Here is a 23,559-nt window from a genome sequence, read left to right on the forward strand (position 1 = left end):
CAAACCACAATCACACTTTCATAGCATCTGACGACTGTCTAAGATTTTCTGAAAAGAAAAAACCTGGTAGAAGTAAAACATCTGAATTTTGTTTATTGCTAATTTTTCTATTACAGTCTCTGAACTGAAGGAGAAAGGAAAGATCTGCAACTTTTTGGTTGTTCTTTCTGTAGATCTTAACAGTAGCCTGTATATAACAGAAGGGATATCCAAAGGGATAACAGATCTAGAAAAATTGTTTTTGTTGATGACTCTTGTGATGGTAATAACAAAATCATTCATAAAGCTATTATCTACAGAAACACAAATTACATTAAGTTCAAATTAATTGTATTTTTCAAACCCCTTCATTATAGTTCTGGGAAGCACTGACTTTTTAATGTAAGAAAATTATAAAAAAAATGCAGCAAGGGACCATGAAATGGGCTTATGAGATATTTAAATAATGTGCCCAAATTTGAAGGCTGGTCTTCCTCTGATAAATTTGTTTTTTTTAAATCTCTCTCTAATGCTTATGGAGGGACCACAGGGAGACTAATGTCTTAAGTAATATACATAGTAGAAGGAATAAACAATTTAAACTCTGGAGTAACAATAGTAATAATAATAAGAATACAACAATAGAACACTATTATGCCAAAATAAAAAATAACTTTATTAAGATAGGAGCTTTAATTCAAACCATACTATTAATTATGTAATAAGGGTTCTAGATTTAATGGCAAAGTCACTCTGAAAAAGCTCTGTTTCTTCAGTCACCTCTCAGCTTATTTAAGCTACTAATTAAAAGTACAACAGCTTTCTACATAAAATAATTATCTTTTATCATCCTACTAGTAAATGTTAATTTTTAGATCAGATGATTAAACACTTCATTCATATGAAACAAATTATCACTTCAGTTTACTGAGTCATATGGATGAAATTAATATTTGAGTAATTATTTTTCTTTTCATTAGTGGGCAAATCCAAAAGAGCTCCCAGTGGAACACAAAACAAAAAAATTAAAAACAAAGAGAGAAAACACTGAAATAATCCTTCATAGTCAAAATGATCAAAGTGAAAATATCCCAGCCATTTGATGGCAGTAAATATGAGAAGTAGGACTTCATAAATATGATCCTTATAGTAAATAGAACCACTTAACAGTTACCAGTCTGGCAACAGATATGTTGCCAGTCTGCCTGAGTCTATAACTGAAAAGTGAAGTCAAAACCTAGGGAGGGTTTCAAGATCTAAATGAGAAACTTTTTTGGTTTTGGAGAAAGCAAATCTTGCATAACAATCAGCTTGTCATTTCAGAATCTACAGTCCTTTATAGAAAATGGGAATGGGAGAAAGGAGGATGAGAACAGGAGGAACAGATTGGTTGGAGAAACAAAGGTTTGACTTGGTGATTCAATAATCAGAAACCTTACAAAACACAGGCTTTTTAGAAGCCGATTACACAGGCTTTTTGGAAGTTGATTTCTGATTGTCTATTATAATTTCTAAATAGTGCAAGTGGATGTTTACCATTACATGTATTTTTAAATGATAGGTCTCTCTAAGCCTCAAGTATTAAAGCAAAAAACAGAGTATTCCATCCAAAGTTACATTTAATACATACACTGTTAGAGTGGAACTTGAGGTGTGATAGTCACAACAAGAGAATCACATTGCTCTGACATCATCCCAAACTTTACAAAACCTGGACAGATGTGGTACATGTGCTTTATCAGACCAGTGCTCTTGCATGGTCTCACCCCATGTCAATAACAAAGTTTGTGCTTGCCTTTTTCTTCTCATGCAATTCTCATATAATCAGTTAGAGCTGGGCAAGTCTCATTAGCCAAGTGTTGGTTTCAGGGAGGCTTTACCCTTTCACAAAATATAGGTATGTGTACAAGTATATGTATCCATATGTATATATAAATATACACACACACACACACACAACTTTACCTACTCTTCCCATTCCTTCTTTCGCTATTCATCCCTTGTAATCATCAAATTATACGGTCCTCCTCCATTTTCCTGCCTTTCTGACATACCCTAGGGTTCCACCTCTCAGAAACAATAGGACTGTCATCCTTCAGTTGTTTCCATGATGGCCTCCAAAACCAGAAATTCAACATCTTCACTAAGTAACAACTGAAAATAATTTAATTTCACGAAATAGCCATATTTTGACAGTCTTTCAATGACTTCCCAAAATACACTTCAAGTTCTAAACTCTTATAGACGGAATTATTTTTTGGCTCAAAATATGTGCAACTACCGACTTCCAATTTTTTTCCCCCTTAGAGAATTTATTCACATTTTCCTGAAATTTACTCATGTCATCAGAGCAGATACAATTCATCTCTACCTAAAATTCGACTAGAAAATGTCTTTAGAAATTATTATAAATAAACAACTGGATACAGACAGCAAGTGGCTAACACCCCCCCTCCTCTTTTTTCAGTAAAACAGGTTGTTTAGGGAATCTGTTTCTAAGCAAGTGGAATAATCAGACAGTTCTGCAGTCAGGAATACATATGGAAGAAACACAAAGCAAAATATAGTGGGGACTGCAAAGACCTTTTTATTTGTTTTCTAAACAAAGGAAATTAAATAGAAATCACTGAGAGAAATCCCCTATCTTTGAAGTTTTTATCTATGTACACAGTGGTGAACACAAATATTTGAGTCAATACAGGTAATCTTACTTGAGAGAGAACTGGCTTATATCCAAAGGAATATAATGAAGAGGAAAAGTAAGAAATATTGATTACAAATATGTAAACAGGGCCTAACAGTGAACCATTTAACAAGCAGATATTTTGTAAAAGAAATTTTTGCAGTTCCTTGATGCTAGTCTGATTCTAATGAGCTCCTTTCCTGAAATATATCAGAATATTTCAGGATGGAAACTTAGCCATGGTCACACTAACTTTTATGGTATCTCTGTCCAGATCTCTCTGTCTCTTACTGCCGACAAGTGAAACATATATCAGGGAGGAAGCATTTCTGCAGTTGTTCTGTTAGGATGATTTTCCTACTGATTTTTGGAGCTACAAAATAGGAAAATGCAGTGAAGGGGGAGAAACATAGCAAAAAACCCCAAACTACTAAAACCATAAAAACACAAACCCCAAGAGAAAGAAAGGCCTGGTCCCCGCAACTGGGCAGGCTTGAAGACTGAGAAAGCAGTTTTTTTACTTATGCAGAGATTAACAGTAAAAATGACACCTTCATTATTAATATAACTTTGTGATAAGATGTCCTAACAAATGGAGATTCAAGATTTTTGCTATCATCTTTCCAAAGTACTGCAATCCCAACAGAAACCAGAATTATTCAGAATACATGTTACCATTCAGTCTCCTCCATGGGACAGTAACATGTGTTGAAAAGCTTTAAGCAATGACTGTAATGTAGTCTTTCCTCCAATATTTTGAATAACCAGAAACCTAGACTAATTTCAGCTATTTTAATAACAGCCTTTTCTGTGAACAAGATTTGATGATTAAATATTTGGAGCAGCTGAAGTCACTCTGCTTAGGAAAAAAAAAAAAAACCCAAGAAAAAGTCTTTAGAAATCTTTCATCAATTCAATCACATTACAGTCAAATTATTTTACTTATTGGGGAACTGTGAACTTCTTTGAAGACCACAGATGTGGTCTTATTTGACTTTGGGTTTAGGGCATTAAAAAGACAGCTCTACTGGTGCCATATGTTTATAGTCAAACTCAATAGCTTAAGCTATTTTGTCGTCTGTATTTAATTGGTCATTATTATATTCAAACACATCATTAATATTTGAGCCAAAACTAATCATTTTTATTGAAAAAATCTAAAAACAGCACTGAAAAAGTGACTTCAGATCATATGAAGCGACTCAATTCTTTAAATTTCATTTCAAAAATACGTTGAATAGTTTGAGGTCCTTTAAATGTCACCCAATGGTGACTTTTTTATTGGCATCTGCTCACTTGGCAAGCATGTTAAGCACTGAATCAACGAATGAAGTACTCCCCAGCTGTGAGTTTGAGTACATAAAACCATCTAGTTCTTCCTCTCAGAACCTAGGAGATTCATAGTTAAGTGGAAAGTGATGCAAAATTACCTTCTGGTACTTGTGTAATTTATATTGTTATAATCTCAATGACACAAACTTGCCCTTGAATTAGAAAAGCAACCCAGAAGTTAATAGTTATACAACTAATGCTCACCTCTATTCCTCAAAAAATCTTAGGCTGCAAGCTCTAGCTATTCTATGGAAAGCCTGTAGCACCATAATCTATGTATACTTGAAATGATGATAAAAAAAAGCATATTCATTATCTATCAGGTATGTTTGATAATATTTTGCCACTGGACTATTCCTGTTTAAATAAAAGTAGTATTATTGTTCTGTGTTTGAAATACAATGAGAAATAAAAATATTTGGCACAACCTTGTTAAAAGTATCAAAATATTCTTCAAAGGAATAAATTCTTACATTAAAGAATAAAAAAATTCACAGTTTGTATATTTAACTTAAATTCTTGTATTATAACTATTTTTATACCAAATTCTGAAAATATTTGTATGTTAAATAGCACTTTAAGGTACAAATATTATATATTCTGGAAAAGATAATACTCACTGAAGTCCCTCCCAAAACCTCAACAAAAATTATTTCCAGCATATAATGAATCCTGCCTTTCATTTTCCTTTTTCAGGTGGAAACATAAACCATTAGGTATTCATTCTGAAGTCAGGCTATAGGGCGTGGCTTCCTGTACCTGCAGAAAAACTAACATAATGCTGTCCATCACCTGAAATTCTTCTTGTGTCCAACAACACTCTACGAAGGAGAGATATTATTATCAAATATGCACTTAATAATAAGACACACATTTTTGTTCACTTCCACCATTAGGTTTAAAACATTTGAGGGCGAGGAATCACTAAGAATAGCTTGAATTTGAATCAACCAATCCCAAGACACTAAATGATTGCTCACTGAAACATATCAGAAACTGCCAGCTTAATCACATACGCATAACATGAAATCATGAAGTTATGTGTGTGCAATGTGACTGCAGGATGGATAGACATCACATATGCAATGTTCTCTAATTCATTTAACCCTTCATAGCTGCCAGAACAAATCTGACAAAATAAGGCTGTGCTGTTTCTTTTAGATTACAAATAAATTCTGTTACAAAAATTGCAGATAGATGTTTTAGATGGGTTGAATCACACCATGGGAATATATATTCCTATTTGTTGATTAGAGAAAGGATCTGAATGGCTTAGATTAGGTACCTATTTAATTAGGTGTATAACTAAAACAAGAGGAAAAGTATTCCTGCATAAGATTAAATTACATGTATACGCACCTATTTGCTTTGCATTCAGACCTAAAATTAACGTACACATAAATCTGCTGTGTTTAAGGGCAGCACTTAAAGACATTCACAGATTTAGATCATCCCCACTTGGGCTGTGCAGATTAAAACACAAATCCTGTCACTGTATCTAACTCCAAACGTCCAGAATTTACATTTATGGATGAAGACTTTTTTTTCACTAAGATTTTCATGTCCATTTAGTATATAAAAGACAGACCTCTAAGCTTTTTATTTCTGGCTCAACACCAGTACATTCTTTTCTTGCTAAATTATGCAGAATACAATGACTCAGATTCTACCAATTTTTATTGTATTCATTATATAGCTATACAATCTTTAAGGAAGAAATGAACCATGTCTTTGTATGGTTATTTTTATGCATTGTAAATTTCAGAAAAATTGTTCGTTTATCATATTTAATCAAAATTATAGCGTAAAAAAATTCATACTCAGTCAATGCACATTGAATGAACATTGAGAATATTCAATTTCTATTGTGGTAGGAAGGTGCATTTCAAGAACAGTGAACACAGTCTACATCTTTTTCTGGCCCTAAGTAACCTGACTTAACCCTCCTCAGCGCTCATTAACTCTCAAAATTAAATTTGAAAAAGAGTCAAATGAAAAGAATCTATCATGTTAAGTCCACTCAGAGAATTTTCAAATTCAAACAACATTCTTGCAATGAGCTAAATTAATATAAAGCAGCATTTACACCAATGTTGTGAATGTTTCCATACTGAAACACTCATTTTCATTCATTCATTTAAAAGACTTACTTCAGCAATTGTAATTAAATATTACATATAAATATTACCTTTATTAAGCTTATTATCTCTGGCATGAAAGGTACTTCTGTGTTTGCCTGATATCCATTGTACAACAATCTCTCTGTTCTGGACAGGGTTTCTAAAGTCTATCACAGATGAAACTCCTACTTATATACTTTTGAATGAAGCTTAATTAGCTGACTGGAGAAAATTGAAGAAAAGGACTGCCATAAATTTTTTAATGCTGAGCTCTTGAAGCTTAGTTTCAAGAATTTACTAATTCTTGAATCATTCTAATCTAACTAACACAAGATCCTTTGAAAATATTGCAGTAACAGAATGGTGTTAACAAAAATGACAACATGGGAACAGAGTTAAAAGAATATCAAGAAAAAAGGAGGTATGAGTTTTCTATCAACTATTGGTATTATACAGTAGGTACTTCTTCCAATTGTACATTCTCAGTATTCCATGGTGTTCACTCTATACTTTAGAAAGCTGAGAAAACAAACCAGAAAACTGAATTATTCAACTAAATTGCATTTTGTTAAATTTCTGGATTAAGTGATATGTGTCTTTAAAATATTTTTAGTTTTCATATGAAGTGCCCTGTGATAGTCAGTTTTTTTTTTTGTTTTTATGCAAAAATTTTGTGAACAAATACAATAATAGAGATTATTTTTTTTTCTTTAAAAATAGTTTTATGGTTACATTAAAAAAGGTAAATAAATAAATAAAAGGTCCCTTTTCTTGGAAGTCATTTTAATTTGAAGTCATTTTCTTTTTGGGAAGGAAAGGTGAACTGACTTAATTTTTATAAAATACAGTGTACAAGGTGGATCACTGTCTCTTCCTTCTGAAATTAGTGTCTTGAACCTTTATACAGTTGGACACTCAAGCATTTGGGGCAGTCTTTGTGGCTTTGCTCCATCTTGTTGACAAGTAATCATTGTTTGAACAGTGCAGTCTCACAGACTTTGAAATGGTTGCTTGCACAAAAAGAGGGTAGGAGCAGAATCAGATTCCTGCCTATGGTGGCATTTTGATATTTTAGATAATACTCTTTTATTTCTATCTCCCTTTCAGCAAAGTATTGCTTAATTCAATAATTGTTTCATTTATGCTTAAAAATATTGACGCTAGCTATTTAGCCAGACATTTCCATCCGTTTTTACTTAAGATGGAGAGTTAAATCCTCCAGATTTTTAAAATGTCAGTCCATGTGCATCTGTTACACTTCTTAAATTATATTAAGATGTACACAGCAGTGATGATGGATTCAAGTTATTAAAAGAAATGTTTTACTGTAATTCAGCTAAGTAGTATCATAAATACAATTTTGGTTCTCATTCCCTCTTGATGTGAGGTTGTCATTTGGCACATTCTGCTCCTTATGATCTGTCCTTGCCTATCTTTTTCTTTCCAAATGTAAACTGAGTTTGTAATCAAGTCAAACAGTACTGAAATAACTTTACTGTGACACGACTGTTAGGGTGTCTAACAATTGTAGATGCAGTGAGCTGTCTAACAGAAAACATATGATTGTTGCAGGGTGACATATGATAACACCACTGTTTGCTCAGTGTGTATTTTCAGTGGCAGAATAAAATCTGTAGGTTTACCTTCCAGTAATTGGTAAAAAAAAAATTCATTCAAGGATATTATTAATAATAATAATTAACAATAATCCCAAAGTTCAGCTGTTCAGTTCTTTCTTTCCTTTGCTGCTAATATGGAATTACTCAGGTCTGTCTCCTAGAAATTCAAGACATAAGCACAAGTTGAAAATGGCATAAATTTGTGAATATAAGCCAGTTATTTGGGAATTGAAGAGAATAGCGGAATCAAATTTCCCTGTTTACAGTAAGCAAACTAGATCTACCTTCATTGTCATAATTCTAAGTCTTGTCCTGAAATATCATTCTTATCAATAAAATTCTTGCAATTTTTTAAATATTATATTTTTCTGTAGATGTAAAGTGAATGTTTCCATGGAAACTAGACCTTTTCCCAATTAATGTTTTAGCTTCTAGGTAGGAAAAGAGAGTTCTGTTTTAAATTTCATTATTTTTGATGGCAACTGAGAAAATATATTTATTTTCTGATAGTATAGCTCAAAGCCACACTTAAATACCTTACCGTGTATGTTCAATCTATCTTTTTGCTCGAACAAAAAGGAAAGCCATTTGCTGAGGCCAGCTGATATCAAATCTAGTTTACTGTTAAAAATATTAATTTAAAAATAAGTATAATACAGAGCAGAGCATACAAATTAGGCCATGTCCATCAGGGAAAATAAAAAAAGTCTCAAACATCTGCATTTTAATTGTGACCAAAGATGTATTCCAGGATTGAACAATTAATAGTCATTACACCACTTTAAAATGTCAGTGGGAGAGTGTCAAAGAAGCTGAGTCTTCCATGTTTACAGAAGATTTTGCCTGTGGCACACTGTGTGCTTTTGTGATCATTTATCTTGTAGCTTAAACCTGTCATGGTATGAAATATTGCAGCTGTGATTCTGCATGACAGAATAATGAAACACTGGGAAAAAGTCCACATTGAAATTACTTTTCCACAGAATTTTTGACTTGAGAACTTGAGAAGCTGCAGATGAAATAGGTTTTCTTTTCAGTCCATCAAAAACTAATCCAGGCCAATGAGTTCCCTTCTACACACTGAATGTGATATTACATTTTTAGTGGGTTTTGTCTCTATTGACCAGCTTTTCACCATTTTTTTTCTCTAACTGTTCTTTAAGTTCTCATATACTTTATTAGTTTCCAAAAAGAGTTCTTGAAGAGCTTCCATTCAGCAAATATTTGATTGCTTTATTTCAAAATGAAAGTTGGAGCCATGACAGAGAGAGAAGATGACAGATTTGTTGCTGTTTTCTTTAGGAAAATCAAATTATTATCATAATTTTCCTGGTTTCCCACACCCCTTCATTCTCAAAAAGGTTATTTTGACTCATTTTTGTTGTGAGTAATCTCTGTCAAACCTACATGACGTGTTGCATATTACCAAGTGAATTAAATATGAAATCTGGTGTCTTTTTCCACAAAGGCCAGATTTTCTGTGACTAATTGTCAGTGAGTGATCCCTACATAACAAGAATTGCAAGTAAAGACTCTTAATGTAATATCTTCTATCAGGACTCAAAACAACAGGGTTGCATGAACAAAGATTCTGCTTACTAAAATTGATCTGAAAGACCACAGCATTGCAATTTTATGGCTGTTCTTCTCTGAAAGTGTACTTAAATAAATTTTGATAAGTGAGAGGTAAAAGCTATTGGATAAAAAAGATTCATTACTGTAAAATTTCAGACTGAGTAAAATAATTACATCAAATGTAAAAAAACTTCAATTAAATCAATTGTCAAAATTACTTTACCTTTCTTAATGGTTTTTACTGGAATAATTTTAGTAAAGATAGATTGCAGAAAGAGCCCAAGTCAGGAAATAAAATCTATATTAATAACTTACAAAAAAAAAATTGCACACCAGTGTACAATTTAAACAAAGACTCCATGATATATTCTACAAGTACCTGAACTAATTGTCAAAATACACTATTTAAATACAAGAAAAAGGTAAATGTTTATCCAAAGGTAGGACAGACAAAAAGTTTAGGTATTCTATAATATTTATATTCCACAATATGTCAATGAATCCTTGTATGCTAAGGTTAAGCATATTTAAACCTTTTTATTTTTGCATCAGCGATTTTTTTGTCTAATCACTGTGAAACAGTTAAACACAATTCCTTAATACTGTTTTTAAGGAATAATGTGTGTAAGAAAACCAGTATTTCTCAAATTATTCCAAATAACTATGCAGAGCAGTGGGATTTTTCCCCATTTCCATGTGCTGTTTTGGGAAATCTGGCTCTATTTCTGGAAATCACAAAACTACACATTTTGAATCATTTATTGTAATAATTTTAAGGATTTAGATGTTGACATCTGTTTCATAAACTAAGAAGTACCACTATAATCATATTAAATTAGTAACTTTAGATTTGATGAAAATGGGAGGATATAAACTTTACAGCTTATCTAAAAACAGCTGTATCAAACATCCATGCTTATAATAGCTAGAAATAAATCAAGAATTATGCACATCTGTTTATTTTTTTCTTAATACTTTTGGAATAATGAGAAATTGGCATGACTTAGGAGACAATACTTTTAAAAACCTATTTATTTTGTAGTAGTCTATGCACCTCTACACTATACTCAAGAACAAGCTAATTGGATATTAAGGGAGTTCAGATATCAGGAGTATGGCAGATGGACACAAAGCAGCTGAAGCACTGTCTTTAATTTGGCTAAGATGTTTGCAGAATCAACATGAAGGAAGGTTAAGAAATACCCACCCCCATCCCCAGGCACCTGTTATTTGACAAACTGAAATGTGAGCTGGGGGTCATAATGAAGTCCTGCTTATCCAAGCATAAATCTACAGTATAGATATTTAAAGCTTAAATGATATTCAATATGTGGCATACTGCTCACCAAGAAGTCAAAGTGAACAAAAACCCATCAGCTGTTATCATAGACATTTAATAATAAAGTGAGATAGAATAATTCATAAATCCAGGGAGGTAAAACTGTCTTTGTATGGGACACAAGACATCATTAAAATATTTGTCTAATCAACAGAAAAAATGTTATAATGGAAGCGGAGTTTTGATGGAGGATCAGAGAATCTACAAAACCCAAGTAGACACCTGCTGCTTTAATTTCATTTGTCAATAAAGACTATGACATTGCCTCATGATGCAGAGAAGCCAAGGGGTAAAAGAGCAACACTACCAAATATTTAAGATAAACATTGCTTCCCCTTCTTACATTGACTTATTGGAGCTATGCTTCACTTTCTAGAGCATAGGCACATGACCCTGGGTCAAAAGAAACCTGAAGTGGTACCACTAATATATTTGGTTAGCAGCACAGTAGTATTCTAAGTTACATGCTAGTTTTCACAGTGAGACAAAAATGCTGAACACTAATTTCAAAAGATAAAAGCAAACATAAGTGTTTTGAGAAAACAATACACTATAAAATGATAAAAGTGTTAAAAGAAGTATCAGCTTAAAACAGCTTATCCACATTAATGATTTTATATAAAAGCAATCATACAAATCATCCAGAATTGTGAAATATATCCAAGCAATAAAAAGATATGAATGAGACCAGATCTACTTACCAAATTCCTTAGGAACAGTGATAGAGTAAATACAGTTGTGACCAACACTATAATTCTTGGGGTAGTTTGGTGATAATACAGTCCCTTCAGAGCCTGTTGATCGGCTTCCACAGGGTGCTAGAAAGTGAAGATAATTGGTTTTAAAAAATGTAATATCATTAAAAAATCAGTTTAAATTGTGTTACAAAGCGGAGCAATGCAGAGTCCCCAGGCAGGTGCATTTGTTGTATGTTGGTATATGATATTACAGGAAATTTTATTACACTTCTACGCTGGATTGAATTTGTACATCCTGTGACATACCGAGTATGTGCAATTTTCTCATATATCAAATGAGAATTGATGGCACTCTGCAGTTTTCCAGATCAATTATTTTTTCTTTAAAATTTATAAACCATCTTAATAAAAGTAATGATGTGGTTTGTATGCAGTATGCTATTATTTACAGCATACAAAACTATTATTCATTCCTATGATGCTATATACTATGTTAAGAGCATAGATTATACAGCCCTTCTGCACACTAGTAAATTCTTACTCATGCCAATACACTCATCATGCAAAATAATGTCTACAACTACTGATATAAGAAAGTCAGGTTTTCTTGACTGGACATGATGTACCACTTATATATCAATTATTTATAACTTAATATATAATAAGTTATGAGCACATACTTTTCTTTATCACAGAAATATCATGTTTATGCTACCACAGCCATAATACTTGATCAAATAGAAGATAGATACAAATGCTTTTTACCACAACAATGTATTTTCCTAAGGTTTATAATAAAACTTATTATTTGGCATTATTCAAAAATGTCAAGCAATAAACAGTGTTATTTCTTTTTTTTTCATCAGATGTACAAGTGCATATATGTGAAACATTATTCAATGTTAGTGGTTTCCTATGTCTATTATCTGCTTGTCACAGAGACTTTGTAATTTAGGGCTTTAATTTAGATTTAACCCTAATCTCTTTTCAAGACTATGGCATCTATTTAGAATAATTTTTCTCTTTTAGACTGTAAAACATTTTTAATGAGTTTAGTGTTAACTTACCTATTTAACAAATCTATTTCCTGTTAAGACATGAATTTATAAATGAAGTAGTACTCAATGTTTCATTTGCTAAACACATTTGGGGTTTTTTTTGTAGTATTCTCTCAAAACATTAATACTTCATGAATTATTTTAAATAAGAAAAAGATGATTTTCTTACTACTATTCCAGAAGACTTTATCTCAGTGCTTGTCATACTAAATTCAAGATATTTATTAGTGTAGCTACAAATTACATATTTTAACACTATTTTTAGTTAATTCACACAAAATGTTTGGTGGAGTATATAATGAAAAGAACACATCTTTAAAATATAGCGAGTTAAGGCCCCAACACTTTGAGAACAGGTTTATGCAATTTGCATTAGCATGGATTCCTTTCAGTATGGTGTAACTTCAGAGTTTGGTAGGCTGTGTACCTGATACAGGAGCAGATGGCACCTATTGCTCCTGTTTGCATACACAATTTGGAAATTATTTAATGGGTCGTTGTGAAAGTCACAGTATTTGAAATATGTCAACAGAAGGGTCTTGACTTTTGCTTGTGCACGTGTACGCATGTGGCCGATGTGGCACATGCACACACATGCTCCAGATATACTGGAGCTAAGCAAATCCATCAGGACCCAGTTCAGGATGAGGGCTTGGTGAGGTGCAGTACAGCGAGCGGATGTGCACACACCCTGACACATGGAGCAAGTAGTGACTTCCACTTGTTCACAGAATATTGCCCTCTGTGTTTAGAAGAATAATCTCAGTGCCTTCCCTCAATCCACCACCATGTGAAATATTAGAAATTCATGATCTCTTGTGAAAACATATTTAGATAATAGAACTACTGGGACTTTTTCCAAGAAACAGTGACAGTCTTGGCCGAGCCTCATTTGCAGAGACTTATTTGCCACTGGAAAAACACGAAGTAAAAAACCTTCACTATTTAAATGTGGCAAATATTTGTGATAAAAACAGATCTGTTTACCAGCTTGTAAGTACTCAAGATTTTCTATTCCAGATTTTGGATTAAACAAATGTGAATATGGAAGGATATAAGCAACAAAAGCATTAAAATAAGAGAAATAAGATTGTCAAAAAAAAATCATCCCTAACTCCATTTCCCTCTTTACTATTTGTGAGTTGAACAATTAAGTTACAATCACCAATACCACTGTTCCACTCTAGAACTCACATCATTATTGCACCTTCCTAATCAGCAGATATAAATAATGTGCAAATTTAGGGTAAAACTACAATTCCACTAAAGTCAATGGCATGGACACAAAGAAGAACATAATTCTACCCTTAATGAAACTTGAAGTCTTTGTACACAAAAGCAGTACTTAAAATAAAATTAAGAGCTATAGTCCTCAGCATATAGTGTACCTTTACTTATAAAGAAAAATAAAGATTTTTATATACCCTGTTTCTTTTCCATTCTTACAGGTTATGCAATTAGTAAAGGCATTATCTTAATTGTAAAAAAGGGTTCTTACACTAGTATGCTTAAACCAGAGCAAAATACATTTACATACATACAGATCTAGACAAAATATGTCATGACACTTGCAAGGTAGTATTATGACTGCTGATAAAAAAAAAGTCACAAAATAATTTAATTGAAAAATGCTTATAGATCTCTAAAAGTCATTAAACCAAACAATTTTTGCAAATTAAGAAAAAAATGTCTAGCACCTTCAAAAATCTGAGAGTTCTCATTAATACTGAATTATGGTTAAAATAATTTCCAGCTCTCAAAAGGGTGAAGAAAATACCATTATCTTTTACAGCTGATAATTAGAATATTTATATGACGCTTTGTCTGAAACATCTAAACATTCTTCCCACATACTGAATCCCATGAAAGTAACATATATCTGCATTGGATTTATAACAGAGATACATATGTTCACACAAGAGCAGCTGGCATATATCTGTTCACACAAGGGAGAAGAGACACAGTATGAGTCTGAAGCAGGATTTCCAGTGAGGATCTTTATGTACAAGGTCTTTAAACAAGAGTTGTCTGCAGCCTTTGCTACAATGTGCTCAGTACAGATTGGAGTTAGACATGAACTATGTGTCGCTCTGGCATATGCAACATACAATCAGCAGTAAGAACTTAATACCTGTGTTAAGTATTTCTTTCCTTGGTCTTCTCATTCTGGATTTTTTTCACTCAGCCTTTTCTGAATTTACTTTTCCCCTTATTATGTCCCTTATTTTTCAACTGCTTCTGTAATGACTCTCTTGTCTTCACAAGAATTCACGTTCCTGGGTCTCAAAAACAACTAGTATAAAGGGAAGCTGGTTCAAGACATAAGCATCTAGTTGATCTTTACAAGCTGAGAAAATGTTAAATTTTGTAAATCATCAGGTAGTCAATAATTTAACTCTTATAGTAACCAGACAGTCCTCCAAGACATTTCTGAATGTGTCAGGGAGGAGGAAGAGGTTTGCTTGGTAGTTTAGTAAACTTGGAGAGCTCACTGACTGTATTTTCTTCCTTGCATTTTGGGAAATGTTTAATTTAAAATAAAAAAAGCTTCAAGAAGAAGATATTTTATCCTGACCAACACTAAACATTAATGCTCAGAAATCAAAGATCAATTCATCAAAGTGAATTGAAAACATTAACTTGGTGGAAACATATATTTTTGCCTCCAGAAAACAGCTAGCATCAAGTTGTTTGGATAGATGTAAGAGTTCCACTACTACCATGTTATCCATTGACTTTCACTTAAGCTTAATTCATTGTCTCATTGTAGGTCTCATTGCCTTTGTTTCAGTTTTATAGTGCAAGGATTTATTTAGTTTCCTTATTAATAGAAAGTCAAATACTTATAAGTTGTGAAAATCTAATTTAAAGTCTAATTATTATGCTCTATCTACCTATAATAAAAATCTAGCAAACGCATCACATTCACAAATATAAATTTTTAAAACAGACAAAAAATGCAACAAATGCTGAGAACCATTCCCCTGGGAATGTAAAACATCTTGCAGAATAAAATAAACCAACCATACAACCAGAAAAACAAAAAAAAAAAAACCTTCCAGAGGTTTTTTTTGAGGCAACTGATATTTTCTAATGTAATTCTCCAGTAGTATTTCATTATTTTTTAATAATGTTTGCTTAGACTCTGAAACACTGTATTCCCTTATGTAGTTATTTATGATCTAGCTTATTCTAGTTTATTCACCAAAATGTTATGCAGTATGCTGCCCTTGTCCTGCTTTCCAGGGTCAGCAATGGAGCACCAGTGGGAGAGCAAGGGAGTTGATTATGGTAAGAATGTGATAAAGATGAGTGTGTTGATGCATTGCTCACTATTTCCTTGAAACATTTTTAGCATTAATGGCAAAAATTCCTGTGTGTGCTGAACCTGATGGTATCTTGCCTTGTAAAATAGTGTTCCCTGTAGCCCTTGACAAACTCTATCAAAAAATAACAGTATCACCCATTCTGTATGTAAATTGGCAAACATTTTATCTGGAAGATTACCCACCTTGATCATTAGCATTCATTCACCTTTCTCAAAGAACTACATTCTATCTAATTATGGCAGTGTATTAGTAAACAGAGAATGCAATTTAAACTGCATTACCATCAGAGTGACATCTTTTCTCAAATTTCAGTAGTTGTAAAAGAAATATAGTTGAAAACCACAGAGGGAAAATCACCCAGCAGAACAATAGGTTCTTATAATCTATGCCTAACTACTGCTATAAAGTCAAATTTTCTGTGCCTCCAACTAAACAATACAGTATTAAAAGCCCCAGTCATGTGCTTATTGGTCATATGTTTTTCATCAGGCCTTGCAGTTTAACCAAAAGAAATAATGCACAAGGTGAATGTTTAGTAAGAAAAAAGTTAAGAATGGACTACCTAAGCATGAGAATAAATTTCAAATCTCTTAATTTTCTTTAAAAATTAATATTTTTGCTGTCAAGTTTTTTTTTTTTTATGCAGCTTGAAGTTTTTAATTCCTACTCTTGCTTTCAGATTACCTACTTTCTAGCTCCTACAGCTAAGATCCAATATAATTTAATTGTATTTGCAGATTTAAGTGCCATGTTGCGCCATCCATTTTTAAGCAGCAGTTCTCAATGGAATCAATGGGGAACACTACTTAAAAATGAATGGCACAATATGGCTTTATGCCATGAAGATAATTTTGATTACATAGCTACAAATACAATTCAAAAAATAAGAACTGTGCATGCAGTCTGGAAAAGGAGGCAAAAAATACTGTGAAGAACTGGTAATAGGATAATGACTTTTTATTTAATGCATCACTGTATCAAAATCCTGTCTAAGATACGTAGTATTCAATTCATCTAAATAAGTAGGTTCAGAAAAAAATTATTTAGTAACATGATTTATGCTTATAAAATTTAATATATTATTGTGGTTTAGCCCCAGCTGTAAACTAAATACCACACAGTCCTGCTTGCTAATCTCCCCTTGCAGGGGAGTGAGAGAATTGAAAGAGTAAAAGTGGAAATAGTAAAGAAAAGGAAAATAAAAGAGGACTGTAACCCATGAAAGACAAGTAATGCCAATGAAAATATTTGCTCACCATCAAGCAACCTATTTTTTTTTAAATTTTTTTCTTTATTGCTAGTTACTCATCAGTGGCCCCAGGCCAGCCTTCCCCCTATATTACTGCTGAACGTGATGCCATAAGGTACGGAGCGTACCTTTGGTCATTTGGGATCAGCTGTCCCAGCTGTGCTCCCTCCCAGCTTCCTGTGCCTCTCCAGGCTGTTCACTGGTGGGATGGTATGAGGAGCATCAAAGGCTTTGACTCTGTGTAAACACTGCTCAGCAGTAATGAAAACCCCCTGGTATTATCAAACCACCAAAAATCCAGTTCCTACTAGCTACTGTGAAGAAAATGAACTGTATACTAGCCCAAACTTTCACATATATTAAGTCATTGGATGTTTTTTTCCCTGGTCTTATGTAATACAATATCATTCTATTTATCCTTTGTAGTCCAATTATGAGATTTTCAGTGGCATTGATTTCTTGTAGAGTTTATAAGTAAAAAGAAAACTAATACAGTGACTGATATATCACCTTATAAAATAATTTTAATACAAAAGACATTGTAACATATCAAAATGGTAGACATTTATTCTAAAGTTCTAAATTACAGATATATTTATTGTGGATATCAGTCTGTAAATGTGAAGAACCTAAAGCTGCTTTGATAATACAATGAATATGTAAAAGACAATCTGATACAGAAATATATGTTTTAATTGCTACTTGGAAAAGCAGAAATACATTAGAAATAAAAAGACACCAAAAAGAGAAGAGAGACAGTGCAACATCATAATGCTGTAAAGCAGCATGAAAGAAAAAATATAATGAAGAATATAGATTTCCATACTGTAGTCTCTTCAGTCTTCACAAGAGAATTTAACTATGCAATCAAAACTGATGTAAAAAATGAGAGAGAAACTAAGGCTAATATATATAAAAGTATTTGAATGCAATTAGTCAAAACAGTCCAGCAGAAGCTGGCAATTTAGAAATTTACTAAAGCAGGCCCTGAATCATTAACAGAAAATGAGGAAATAATGGCATTATTTAAAAGCAAACAAACAAAACCCCCAAAACAAAACAATAATGAAAAAGAAAAACCAAACCCAAACCAAACCCCCCCCAAACAGAGAAATTCTAAGTCGCAACTTAAAAAAAAAGTATTAGCAATTGTAGAAATGCAAGATCAAATGCAGCTAACAACAGCTGCAGAAAAACTTAAATGATAGATTTTGAGTTTCAATGAAACATTGCTGTAGAGAAAGATATATCTACGGTAGGTTTTAATGTAGACATAGAAGATAACAGTTTTGTTCCATTTAAGAGCAGTGAAGTCTCAGTAAGAACATCACATCAAATTTTTGCCCTATAAAACAAAAAAAAAAAAATTCTATTTTCATATTAGCACAAAGTTTTGAAATACTAGGAGGGGGTTTAGTCTCCAAAAGAGAAGAATGAGAACATGAGCCGTCTGGTCACTTTTTGAAGATGTGGTAGACTGAGGTAAATATTAGAGAAATAATTGCCAGCAATTCTATTATAATAAAATAATCTTAGATATTCTCATAAATACTTTTGAGAAGTTATTAAATTTTTGTGTGATTCCTGGAAGAAAGAGAGATATAAATATCTGTCACAATGGGTTAAGGATATCAAAGTAGACAAGAGACAGTATTTATTATAATTGGTTATGGATCTATCCATATTAATTTATTCTAAGATGACAAGAAAGTTTGCTTGACATTTTTGGTGCTGGCAGTGCTAAACACACAAATCAACTGCTATAGCATGATGGGTTATTTAATATTTTTTATAAGGGGAACTCATAAAGAAAAAAGATTATGAATAAAAAAAAGTACAAAATGGGAGAACACCTAATGGCAATTCCTAAAAAAAAAAAAAATTCCCGAGAACCTACACCTATATTCGAAGTTTTCTAAAAGATGTATAATCAGTAAAATATGTCTTGTAAGAAGAAAATCAAAGAGATTAGAATCTGTATAGCAGATAATTAGCAGAGAAACACAATTAGATACATTTTAAGAAGTACATTTCAAGAGGAAAGTGACACTTCCTTTTAAATAAAGAGAAACAACAGAAAATTTAGCAGTGCTTTTGATGTTAATACATAAAGTTTATATAAATACATAAAATGCAATTAAACACACTATCAAATTATTCCTCTGTAAATTTATTTAACAGTTCATCAATTTTACCACCAAAGCCAAATAAGCCAAATAACTTTGTACATTCTGTTTCTTGAAATCTTTTTAAAAAAACTAGAGGGTTTTCTGAAGATACAAAAAGCAGATTTTATACAGCTGATTATGAGATACACTTCTATATCCAGGGGAATCCTAACTTTAGAAACAATGTTTGCTCTCAGTTTAATGATTAATTATAAATATCAGTTCTATTCAGCTTTTTCTTAAGGAACTGTGGTGCACGGAGTTTTCAAAAATTCTATATAGTTTTCTCGAGTGCTGAAATCATATGTTGTTCAAAATTAATTTACTAAATTTACTCATTTTAGCCAAGTGTAAGAAAAGTGTGAAATTATTTTTTTAATAGAAATTGAGATGTGGTAGAAGGTCAAAATCCTACATTTTTTTGTGTTGTAGAATGGATTCACATCTGATAGTTCTTTCATAATATTGCCTGTTATTCATATATCCAAAATATTATCAGTTTGCAAAATTATTTCTTCTTTATTTATTTTTCCTATATTTTTCTGAACAAATGCAATTAGCTGCAATTAATTTCTGTTTCTGCCCTATCTGATTAAATTCAAGTCCATTCTAGACGAGCAGTAAAGTGAACAAGCATAAATGAAAAATTGTGTGTTCCTATTTCAATTGTCAAAGCCCTAGAGAGAATATTAAAGGAGATTTGAAGAGTCAGATTTCCAATTTTATAATCCAAAATCTAATTCTATATGCTGATTCAATTTTTAAATGTCAGGGTAGAGCTACACATCATGAATTATTTGTTATCAAGGCCTGTGGCATGTAAATGTCAAAATATTCCATAGCGTAATCAGATACCAAATAGGTAAACAAATAAGTATTGTTAATATATTAATAGTTAATAAATAAAACAAAAAATAACCAGATTAAAATTAATCTTAAATTATAGGAAATTTTAAATCCTTGTTTAACAAATGCATTGGTAAATTTTGAATTTAAAATAGCTAAGTTGCAGGCAATTATAATTCTTAATTCTTCATTTTTTCTGCTAATACTGCAAGGAATAGCTTCCTGAAATAAAGCTTTCTTCAACAGGGAGCAGTGGATTACATTAATTTCCAGTGTGGTATATTCTTCTAGAATCTCAAGTGATGTTTAAGGCATTAATATGTTTGTTATGAAGGAATTGTGCACAGATGATGAAAATTCTTCTTACGTTGTTTGCCTCTAGAACAAAGGGTGGGATCTGAGTTCTCCCTGTCTTGCTGTTCCCATGGGAGCTGGAGCTCCTCTTGTTCATGTTTCTCACTGCTCCAGTTGATAAAACCAGTAGAATACTGTGTGATATTTTTCCAGGAGTCTCTCACTGCATAAACACTTACTTAATAATGTTGTGTTCTTTCATTTAATGTTTTGTTTTCTTTTGCCAATAAAATGGAATTAAAGTAGCAGGTTCTGAGAATGGAGCCATCAAATAAGAGAAAACATTTTCTAACATCTTTTGAGCTAGAATAAAGATCTTTGTAGTGAAACACACTCTGCTTATAATAAATGGAGGTGGAATAGGTCTCTGCAGTCAGCCTATGCCTCAACACAGCTTCATTCCTTTGAAAGAGCACACCAGTGTTATAGTTTCCACAGCTGAAAGAAAGTAACTAAATAAGAGTTTGAACATGCTTTTCAAGTCAACTGCCTGCAGCAGACTTGACATGATATTTAAGGAACTTCTGAGGGAAAATGAACAACAATTTTAAAACAATCTAACTGCCAACATACTAAATGAATAAAAAAGAAGAGAAAAGAAAATTGGCAGTCTTCTGGGGAAGACCATTTCAGAGTCTTTCAAGTATATTAAGATAGCAAGAGGAAAAGAGCATTATATGACAGATGTGTAGAAGTAAAAATAAATCAGAGATTAACAAAGCTTAACACATTTTAGCTACAATAGCAGATTTGAGAGATTGATGCATCAGAAAATATGAATCAAAAATGTGTAAGGATTTGCAGATCTCTTAACAAGAAATATCATCCCTTCCAATGAGAAAGTTTTTTTGATTTTTGAAGGTCATACAGCCTACTTATTATTTGTTCATCTGTGCACTCTTCATATCTAAATGAGATTTCTTTACTTATTTGGTTTAAGAATAATTTCTGTTATGTGATGAAGAGGATGATGACTGCTTCTAAGCAGAAGAAACGTAAAAAATGTTAGGATGAAAGCTAAATTATGAGATTTCTCAGAACTCAGTAACTTTATGAGTTGATTTCAAACTTCACAAAACAAGGAATCTACTTATTACTATAGAGCTCATAAGTGATATCAGCTCCTGAATCCTGTTTTGGTAATAGGACTTTCACTATTTTAGGGTTAAGGAGGCTCTAAGTTCGAAGGAATTTAGGAGTAAAAAGAGGATGTATCATCTTTGGAAGGAGGATCAGGTTTCTCAGGAAGTATGTAGGAAAAAAAAATAGGGAGGCCAAAGCTCAGCCTGAACTTAATTTGGCAACTTTTGTAAAGGATAATAAAAAATGTTTTTACAAATATTTTAATAGTAAAAGGAAGGGTAAGACAAACCTTTGCTCTCTACTGGATGTGGTAGGGAACTTGGTAACGGCAGATGAGAAGGTAGAAGTGCTTAATGCCTTCTTTGCCTCAGTTTTTAGTGGGAAAACTGCTTGTCCTCAGGACAACTGTTCTCTTGGGTTGGTAGACGGTGTCAGGGAGCAGACTGGTCCCCCTGTTATCCAGGAGGGAGCACTCAGAGAACTGCGGAGCTGCTTGGATATTTGTAACTATGGGCCCAGATGGGATCCATCCCAGGGTGATGAGGGAGCTGGCAGATGAGCTTGTGAAGCCACTCTCCATCATTTACCAACAGTCCTGGCTCACTGGTGAGGTCTAGAGGAGTGGAAGCTGGCAAATGTGACACCCATTCACAAAAAGGGTGGGAAGGAGGATCCTGGTAATTACAGGCCAGTTAGCTGACCTCAGTACCTGGTAAAGTAATGGAACAGTTTATACTGAGTGTCATCACACAGCCCTTACAGAATGGCCAGGGTATCAAACCCAGCCAGCACAGGTTTAGGAGAAGTAGGTCGTGTTTGACCAACTCAGTCTTCTTTTATGACCAAGTGACCAGCCTGGTGGATGCAGGAAAGGCTGTGGATGTTGTTTATTTGGACTTTAGCAAGGCCTTTGACACTGTCTTCCACAGATACTCCTGGAAAAGCTGGCAGCCCACGGCTTGGACAGGAGCACTCTTTGCTGGGTTCAGAACTGGCTGGATGGCTGGGCCCAGAGAGTGATGGTGAATGGTGCTGCATCCAGCTGGGGCCAGTCCCTCACCAGTGGTGTCCCTCAGGGGTCTGTGCTGGGGCCAGTTCTATTCAATATTTTTATTGACCACATGGATGAGAGTATTGAGTCTTTCATTGGTAAATTTGCAGACGACACTAAACCGGAAGCTTGTGTTGATCTGTTGGAAGGTAGGAGGCCTCTGCAGAGAGATGATTGGATGGATGGGCAGACTCCAGTAAGAAGTTTAATAAGTTGAAGTGCCAAGTCCTGCATTTTGGCCACAATAATCCCCTGCAGCATTATAGGCTGGGGACGGTGCGGCTGGACAGTGCTCAGATGGAAAAGGACCTGGGAGTACTGGTTGACAGCCGACTGAACATGAGCCAGCAATGTGCCCTGGTGGCCAAGAAGGCCAACAGCATCCTGGCCTATGTCAGGAACAGTGTGGCCAGCAGGAGCAGGGAGTCATTTTTCTCCTGTGCTTAGCACAGGTGAGGTAACATCTTGAGTGCTGTGTCCAGTTCTGGGCCCCTCAGTTTAGGAAGTACATTGAGATGCTCAAGTGTGTCCAGAGGAGGGCAACGAGGCTGGTGAGGGGCTTGGAACACAAGCCCTGTGAGGAATGACTGAGGGAGCTGGGATTGTTTAGCCTGGAGAAAAGGAGACTCAAAGGTGACCTTATTACTCTCTCCAAATTCTTATAAGGTGGTTGTAGTAAAGTGGGGGTTGGTCTCTTTCTCCAGGCAACAACTGAGAGAACCAGAGGACACAGTCTTAAGCTGCACCAAGAGAAATATAAGTAGGATATTAGGAAAAAGTTTTTTACAGAAAGTGTGAAAAAGTATTGGAATGCATTGCCCAGGGAGGGGTGGAGTCACCATTCCAGAATGTGTTTAAAAAAAGACTGGATGTGGCACTCGATGCCATGGTTTAGATTAGGTGTTAGGGCTGGATTGGGCTCGATGACCCTGAAGATCTCTTCCAACCTTGTGATTCTGTCATTCTGTAATGAGCATATTGCCCATTTAAAACCCCTTTATGTTGTTGTATACTACCTAGTTGCATGTCTCTAGAATGTTCTTTTACTCAAATGAGTTTTTAAGCACTAGCAGTGA

At 33.6% G+C, this 23,559-nt stretch overlaps 1 protein-coding gene across 3 annotated transcripts in view; it reads right to left on the minus strand.

The window, feature by feature from the left end:
* The window catches only part of CSMD3 (CUB and Sushi multiple domains 3), a 587,056-nt gene that overhangs the window by 129,333 nt on the left and 434,164 nt on the right, over positions 1–23,559 (minus strand). For all 3 annotated transcript variants that reach the window (XM_053944919.1, XM_053944910.1, XM_053944900.1), the window contains one exon: positions 11,349–11,465. In XM_053944919.1, coding sequence (XP_053800894.1) covers positions 11,349–11,465 — 117 coding nt within the window. The remainder of the gene's footprint in view (positions 1–11,348; positions 11,466–23,559) is intronic.

Source organism: Vidua chalybeata, chromosome 1 (assembly GCF_026979565.1).
Source record: "Vidua chalybeata isolate OUT-0048 chromosome 1, bVidCha1 merged haplotype, whole genome shotgun sequence".
NCBI classification, from domain to species: domain Eukaryota; kingdom Metazoa; phylum Chordata; class Aves; order Passeriformes; family Viduidae; genus Vidua; species Vidua chalybeata.